General features: G+C 38.8%; 1 protein-coding gene across 1 annotated transcript in view; it reads right to left on the bottom strand.

Moving 5' to 3' along the window:
* LOC111654813 (homeobox protein aristaless-like 4) overlaps positions 1–7400 on the bottom strand; it is a 20754-nt gene extending 13354 nt beyond the window's left edge. Inside the window, exon 1 of the mRNA XM_023405957.2 lies at positions 6704–7400. Coding sequence (XP_023261725.1) covers positions 6704–7055 — 352 coding nt within the window. The 5' untranslated portion in view covers positions 7056–7400. The remainder of the gene's footprint in view (positions 1–6703) is intronic.
* Between the last annotated feature and the right edge of the window lie 1605 nt (positions 7401–9005).

Below are 9005 nucleotides of genomic sequence, written 5' to 3'. Positions count from 1 at the left end.
CAATGTCCTACAAACCTCTCTAAAGCTGCCGGCAGATGCATTTCAGATGATCACTCTCTCTAGATTTATTTCACAGTCTAACAATGTTTTCACGTTGTCATGTTATATTGTTCTGGTACAAATATCAGCTTTTAAGTTTAAGTAAAGGATCTTATTACTTATTCCACCACTGCTGAAGATGCAGTCAAACCCTCTGTTCCTGAAATCTAACCTTGTCTCTTTTGGAAGTACAAATAACACGACTATGAATAGCTTGACACTATACTTGCTTGGTGTGGTGTCAGGTGCATTCGTCAAAACATTTTGGGAGAATACACTCACTCACTCTTATACGGACAGAACCTCAGCAAATATCAGACTTTTTAACAAAGGCTTTTCTTTTGTGACCATGTGATAGGTAGCCATTCACTTTGAAATTCAACACTGCTGACTGAGCAGAGCGATTATCCATTTCAGCAGGCTGTGCAAAATTCATAGACTGTGAAAAAAAAATTCATGAAGTCTAAGACTGATAAATCACCTCTCTCACACTCTGTCTTCCTCGCATTCACTCTGTGTCTCTCTCCTTCCCACCAGCTCTTTTCCAAATGTTTCTCTCAGATCTTGGAGCAAAAGAGAATTTCCTTCATCTTATGTTTTTGTTGTCTGATCGAAAGAAGATCGAGAACATTAAATCTGGGAGGGAAAACTTGTCAGAGCACATTTTTGTGTGCACGCACCTTGAAATGAAAAATACTTTGCTGGCAAGTCCACTTAACAACATGCATGATCACTTCTTCCTTCCAAGGATTCAGGGACTGAAAATCTCAATATCAGAACAGCAGACTGAAAGCACAAACTGCAACCCATTTCCTCCAGTCAAGACATCAGTCCAATCCTGTAGGTTTTGGAAATCACACCTCTCTCTTAGGTTCATAAGAAATTATAATTGTCTAACAACAGAAATACGCCTACAGCTGTTCAGTCACCAACAAAATCTTACTGGCCTCCGGCCTGTCCGTCCCACATACCTAATCCCTGTAAATACAGTAGGTCTGTAAAGTTTTAAGGCAAACAGCTATCAGTAAAACATAATGTATTTTTGTAGGCCTGCCTGTGCAGTTAAATTGCATTTTAAAATACCAGCTTCTGTCTGTGTTGGATAATGAATTTTGAACAAAATAACTAAAAATAATAAAGTAAAATATCTGCTGGAAACTCTTTTATTTATGTCCATTTATGTATTTTTAGTTGAACTATATGTTTAGATTCTACTTTAAGTGATGAAGCAAGTTACTATTCAACTTTTCAAAAGCCATCAGATTTTGAAAAAACCACCTGTTTTCAGTATTATTTTTTTCCTGCTAAAAAATTTGAAATCATGCAGTACCTTTTTTTAAAATGTTGGTTTTTGATACAATATCAGTGAAGCCATGTGACTTTGCTCAAAAAGGTAATACCTTTGAAAACACACTGAAGAACCCTCAGTGCGTTACCTGAAAACAGCCGGCCATTACTGTCGAGAATGTACAAAAAAGCAAATGCAAAGTAAATATATTGTAGAAATTTAAAATCTAATTGAATAAAGTCAACTGAGTGCAGGGGATAAAATCACCCACATACAACGGGTAAAACAACAAAACCAAAAGACAAAACCTGAATCTCTGATCTCCAGTCTTGGTGCAGTCCTCCACAGTTGGTTCTGTTTCAGTCTTCATTTCACATGAAGCAGTGACAAAGAGACCAAAGGAAGTTTTGGACTGCATGAGCCTTTTTTGCCCTGTTGCTCTCGCTCGGCCATGCAAACTGAGCCTAATGTAAATTGCACTGCCAAACTTTAAGCTAAATGGTAAAATGATCCTGAGTCCTTGTCACCTCCACTCATGTCACCAACTTGCTGAAGTGTGCCTCAGTTGTCTGGGCTGCATGGCTGGTTCCCATTACTCCCTGCTCGAAACCAATCACACCAGACGGCCATTACGAGCGGCTGAAATGGTTGTGTTGAGTTAAAGATGGTAAAGGAACAAAAACAGGGAAAAAGAGGAGATCTTGATTTTGCAATCACATCTGAGTACTGGTCCTATACCGCAGATAACTGTCTTTCACTGCTGCTGCAGGGGATAAAATATTTACACGTACAAGGCAGCAGAACTGGATATAATCCTCGCTTTGCCCAAAAAATAACCTGGTTTAAGATGGAATAAACTGCAGCCTTTTGTGTCAAATTACACCAGCAGTGGTTCAACAATGTCATTACCCTGCACATCTCAGTCACTAAAAAGTGATAAAAGGCACGATCCCACTATAATTAGTCCTACAGCAAAATAACATCCTTTGTCTTACTGTTGCAGTTAAATACTGACTGTGTAAAACTGGACTCCGAATGTTGCAATGAGCTCTGCTTTGACACCGGAGAGTTTCAAATGGGGGTTTCAAATGGATTTTCTATGCTTTGTGTTTGCAGGGGAACTCGCCCTCTTCTCCAAACAGACGAGGGCAGGAAAGCCGAGCTAAAGGTCAGCACCCTCAGACACTGAGAGAAGACACTGACATATCAGAAGAGGAAGTGCGCTGTCTCTGGAGGTTCACAAAGACATGTAGGTGGCTGCTTTAAGACTATGAAGTGACTGACTGAATCATCCTCAGGGCCTTATTGTTTCAAACAATAAGTTCCTCTCCAGTCTAACTGTTTGAATACATGTGGATATTTTTCATTGATTAGTGTGCAGCGGGTCTTTCTCTTCACCTAAAACATATATTTTCACGGGTGGAAAGTAAATTAAGTCCAACTGTGAGATACTTGAACTTCACTGTTATGCAACATTTTGGAGAGAAATATTGTTATTTACATTTGTTTGACAACCATAGTTACTAATCCCTTTTCAGATTAATATTTTACATGCAAAATATACGACCATCTTATACAATATGTTGCAATGCAATAGATCAAAAATACTACTACTGGTATAAGGCTATGTGAAGCAGCAAAAACTGATCAACTACAACAATGAAATGCTGCTTGCATGTTACTAACACTCTGAATGGGGCATTTCTGCATCATGAGTACTTACTTACTTTTAATACTTACATCTTGCTGATAAATACTTTAAATAAGTACATTTTTGAGTGCAAGGCTTTTACTTTGACTCAGTTGGTTTTACATTGTTGTTGTCTTGAGAAAATGATCTGGTTACTTTTTCCTATGCTTTTAATTTATCAGTTTGTTTTCTGTAATTTTTGCTGCTTTTGAGGTGGAGCTGGATTGTTGTTATAGGGCAACCGGCAACACTGTTCACCTCTTCTCGTGCACATTTTCTTTCAGTGTTACTCAATCTGATGCTGAAAGTTGTCCGTGCTCCAAGAGCTGCCTTGTTGATTTCACGTAACAAGATGATTGGCAGTGTGTTGAGTAAAAACAATATCACTGTGTATTGTAGTGACTCTAATGTACGTAAATGTTTATTAGACAGTTATGCTTTTCTCAGCCAAAAATATCTCAGTTATAGCTCGCAGCTTGAGACAGATCTGAGACCAGTCATCACATCACCTTTGACTGAAGGGATCAGACCACAATTTATAACAACAAAGCAAAACTCTGACAATTTTAAACTACCCAGCAATTGTGTAAAATACAGGTCTGATAAAAGAAGTGAGCCAGGAAGTAAAATACTCCAGCATTTTCCAATAAAAACATCAGGAATCATTTATCATTTTTCTCCTCCGCTAGTAAATTCAGCATATTTTACTGCTGCCTTCAATTTATGTCCAGTCAGTAAAAAGATGAACTAGAGCCTTCAGTCAGTGATAATCACCAGACTCAACGTATTCTGATCCAGTTTTCAAAATACTTCAGCTTTAGCTGCGTAATTGACACATAGCCGTTGAATGCGAATTTAATTTTGATTTGTATCATTCAAATTATTTCGGGCCCAAGGCGATAAAACACACGAATGCTACAAATATGAAAGCGGGATCACTTGGGTTCGTCTTCGGGAAGTGACTGTGAGCAGAGCAATAAATGCAAACAGAGAAGTTTGACATCTGAGTCGCATTAATGGCAGAGCTGCGCTTGTCTGTAGCGCCGAGATGTTTTTTCCTGCTTCTTCAGTGTGAATCCGGTTATTACACATTTAAGTCTCCTTGTTGTAAAACAAGAATGTCTGCTGTGCGTGTGACACTGACAAACTGCACGGATATATTTCACTCTAAAAGACCCTGATGGTAAAATTAAAAAAAAAAAAAAATTAAAAAAACAAAATCTAAAGAAGTTGAGAGCTGAAATGAGATTTGATGTAATTTAAACCACTCCTTCATGCGCATCGCATCTGCTCCAAACACCACTTCCCTCTCCAGGTTGGAGATGATATTTAATAAAGAAAATCTGAAAGAAATTTTTGGAATTGGAAAGATACTTTTTGGAAGATGTTTTTTTTATTTATTTATTTATTTTTAAATAATTCGTTTAGACAAAAAAAGTGAGTCACAGCTCAACAACTGTGGCTTATTTACAACATAATCTAAAAATTTATTTCATCTGGATTTACCGGATCTATGCAGAGGTTTTACTTATTACCTATTAAACTTAACAGCCATTATAAAAGAGTATGAGCTTTTAAAAAAAAAAAACTGATCTCCGACATTTTGGAGCAATAAAGGCTTTTTTTTTTTCAGCAGGCCGATATCCAGAAACTGTCAAAACATCCTTTAACTACTTCCACTAAACGTTTCAGTTTAATACTGATGGACAAGCGGCTGTGTGATTCAAATAAAAAGTTTTGACTTCATGCTAAAAAGGACAAGATTTTGGCTTTCCATCGAAGGATCGTTTGATTCTATTTTATATTGTTTGATTTCATTTATTATTTTTGAAATCGCAGTTCAGTTTTTGTGGCTGTTTTATATCCTTTACTGACAGTTTTAATCTAGTTGAAAATGTGATTTCGAGCAGATGTTGTGGGCCTACTTCCACGCACAGAACAGTTTTATCAAAAATGTAGTTCACCTTGTTCTTATTTTGTTTTGACGATATTTTGGGGGAAAAAAATACTCCTCATTAATTATTTTCAGGTATTGAGATCACATTTGATACACTTTACTTGCAGGAATTGAGGCAAAGAGGCTTCGTGATTTCAGTCAGGACCATGATGCGCCTTCTCTGCACATAAGTTCAAAACTAAAACATATTCAGGCCGCGTGTTTTCAACTCAGGGTAAACAAGGTGATTTAAGGCGCATTTAAATGCGTTTTACAGAACTAAATAAAAAGGTGTCAGTGTTTGATCTAAACCATAGACATAATGATGAGGCATTATCCTCAGTCAGAGTGCAGCACATTAAGTCATTTTCAAAAACCCTTGTTTGTTTGTTTGTTTGTTTGTTTGTCTGGCTCTTAATTTCTGTTGCTCTACTCTCATGTTGTAGGACAAAGCTGAACGCATAAATACATCAATTAAATTTGGATTAAAATATTGAGGATTTACTGTAGCAAATATCATCGTGTGTGTGTGTGTGTGTGTGTGTTTGTGTGTGTGTGTGTGTGTGTGTGTGTGTGTGTATGTGTGTGTGTGTATTCTCCTTTATGAGCAGGCAGGGATGTAGTTGAGTGCAAAGCAGCTTAATTCAATTTGCTCACGTTTTAATTTACCCAAAGCCTCCTTTTGGATGACACATCTCGATACTCCAGTTTTTTTATTTTGGTATTGTGTGGTTCAGGTTTTGGTTAAAAAGGTTTTCAGGTGGAAAAAAAAAAGGAATTAATGCAGCTTCAAAGTGGCCGCCTGCCTAATGAGGGTCAAAGTTTTATTTACACCCTCATCATTCACCCATTACAGCAGCGTCCCCACGCAATTAAATCTAATTGGAGTCAATCGGGCAGTGCAATGAAATGAAAATATTATCAGTTTGGAGCTCACTATTTGTGCCATCTGAAAACCTGTTAATTCAATTGTCCGACTCAGCTCCAATATTGAGGATTGTAATGCAGATTATCGCATTAAAAGCGCCCTAATTTAATTTTGATGGCCAAAGGGACAATTTGATAGTCGGGAAGATTATGCCTCTTCACAACTGTGTTACGCACATAACTGCCGGGCCGTGTCGTTACGAGCTGTGATGTCCTGTGCGCTGCTGCTGGAGAGAAAAGGTGGCCGCGGATGCTTTTTACGCACGAATGAGGTTTCCCATCTTAGAGGAGGCAGCAAGAAGAAGACGAACACAGAGGAGTTTAACCTGCAAAACTGGCTCTTGGACAAGTTCTTATACCGGTCACACAGTGGAGAAACAATTAACCACTCAACACAACACCGCAGATCTGACTTCTTTCGGGTCACTGATGGAACCATAATGGCCACTTTCTGCATCACGTGCCATTATTTTTGCGATCTAAACGTCCAAACCGCCGAGGCTGTATCTGCGGATTTCGTGGGGAGCAAGTTGAGTAATGAGCGATGACTGACAGGTTCAGAATCTTCTGCCCATGTGGTAAATGATCAGACTCAAAACTAACGTTGCAGCTCAGAGAAAAACCTCCTGATACTCAGAGTCTGTAATCACTTTTTTTTTTTGTTTTTTTTGCATAGATGAACTCTTACAATAATAGGCTACATTTCTGCTGATAGTTTGGTGACAGTGCCTCTGCTATGTCTTGGGACGCCTCACCTTTCCAAATTCAGTGGACGCCTGTAACTCAGTCATCTTTAAGTTAGTTTCTTTTTTTCTCCACTCACCATAGCACGGGATGAGCGCTCCGTTGTGTCCCCTCTCCTGGTGCAGTTTGCCGTCCTCGGGGGGTGTTTTGCAAGAAGACCTCTGCATAAACAGGTGGTATTTACTGAAAGTGCTTTGCCCAGCTGCGGCGGCATCCAATGACTGGCACTCCTGCTGGAAGGGGCTCCGGGACTTTTCTCCGTAAGCCTGACCTTTGTTGGGCAGGAAGGCAGTGGGGCTGTATTTGGTGTCAGTGGCTGGGAATGTCCTAAAGTGGTCCGTCTGGTGATCCCTACCTTGCGCTGCAGAGGGGCTATAATATGAATCCATGGATGTCATATCGCTGTATGAAACGCAGGTCTCGGCGTTCATGCCTAAAAAAAGAGTCAAGGGAGGAAAAATACCAAACTTTTCTCTCTCTCTCTCTTTCTCTCTCTCTCTCTTTCTCTCTCTCTCTCTCTTGGAAAGGGAAGCGCAGACGCCCCTTCCTCTCCCTCTACATCATACAGATGAACACACACACAAACACACACCACCACACATGCACATGCACGCAGAGACTGCAGCGCACACCAGACCGCAGCTGGGTTTGGTTATAAAACGATTCAGATCTTTTCCAGGAACCACTATCGTTGACCAAACACTCCAAACTCCCCCGCAGGTTTGAGGAGAGTTACACAAACCCGTCTTTCCTCAGAGGATGGGACCCAGAGCTCCTGGCTTCAGGACCTCTCCCGAGTGATTATGCTGATGACATGAACGAGTTAGGTCGCTTATTATCTGGAAGAAAAAAAAAAAAAAAAAAAAAGATTTGCAAAATAGGGGCGGGGGGCTTAACACATGACATTAATGCAATTTGGATATGAATATAGCCTATGAGTGATGGCACTGGGGCGGAGAGGGCACAATTTTACGCTTCATTCGCAATGGTTCATCAAGGGCAGCTCATACTCAGAGGATTGTGTTCCTGCAGCCAAGTCTGTGGTTTCTGTATGAAACTGTTTGAAAACACTTAATATCGATTAGACCTACTTCTATTCAATTTCTCTTGAAATTTTAGGGGGGGACGTATTATTAGGTATGATAAACCTAAATGAAGGTGGGCTCAAAAATATCAAAATAATAATGTAACAACAAGATTGCGCGTATTGGCTTATTATATACCACAGACCTGCTTTACATTATTTTATTATCAGTTTTTTCATGTTTGTTTTTTCACTCTGTCCAGCAGATTGAGGTTTGAGAAATACAGCCTGTTTGCACTGACTGACATATTTCACGGTCCAAATTGTAAATGGTGCTCAGCCTACATATAGTTTCCAAGAGATGAGATGATAGGTGTTGTTTTACAGCTACAGCTGTTGTCTTTAAGGTAGTGAGTTCTCTGTAAAATCCTGTTTCCAAGGTGTTTGCAGCCATTTAAGAAGGCCATCTGATCTATGCAGCAAGTTGTTTAGATGAATGACTGGAAAAGTTAAACAGTCTGCAACGAAAAATCAACCTAATTCCTTTGTAGACAATGTTATAGGCCAGTAAACGATATACTTAATAACTGGAAACTCATCGGCAGTAACAAAGGCAGTCTCTTTTTTTTTTCTTTCTTTTTAATAGATCCCCATTCACTGCAATAACTTGCCATTTGTATAATACAATACGATTGGTAGTTCTCCAGTGTATTTGCTATGTCCTTTTAACTTGAGTGGAATTCAGACTTTATAGTTTTCACATGTCTGAAAATCTCACTTTTTGTCTGGACCCACCACCAATACACCCACAGTATTTACATCCTGTAGGCTTAATTAATTTTTCTACATGACCCATAACAATGATCTGTCATTGCTTTCATGAAGCCCTTAAAATGATAAAGATTTTAAAATACAATTTAATGTAATACAATGCAATTTATTTTGTTTTATTTGTCTCCCAATATTGCAGTCCAGTGATATTTTGACTATTGCTGTTAAATATGGTTGTGTTAGTCCACTCATTTGACTGTTAGGCTGCTACATGGGGGCTGGGGTGTCATGAAATTGACCCATGATTTTGCTGAATCCCTTTCTCTCATGCTGAAATAGTGGGATCAATGAAAAACATATGTACTGCACTCCTTTTGCATTGAAAATGACCCCATTATAACAGGCAGCCTATAAATATACTTTAAAAGAGAAAATTGAATGCTCACACAGTAATCTATCTTTTGAATGAGATCTTTTGAGATCTATTATAAATACCTATGTAGCTTAAGGTTTAAGAAACATGTCGAAAAACTGAACTTTTAAAAAGATTCGGATTGACTAAACAGGAGATGAACAACACACTTTG

The sequence above is a fragment of the Seriola lalandi genome, unplaced genomic scaffold (assembly GCF_002814215.2).
Source record: "Seriola lalandi dorsalis isolate HSWRI2012SDOR001 ecotype SW California unplaced genomic scaffold, Sedor1 jcf7180002054291, whole genome shotgun sequence".
Classification (NCBI taxonomy): Eukaryota; Metazoa; Chordata; class Actinopteri; order Carangiformes; family Carangidae; genus Seriola; species Seriola lalandi.
The sequence above is the reverse complement of the archived record's forward strand: the minus strand, read 5'-3'. Positions and strand labels throughout refer to the sequence as shown.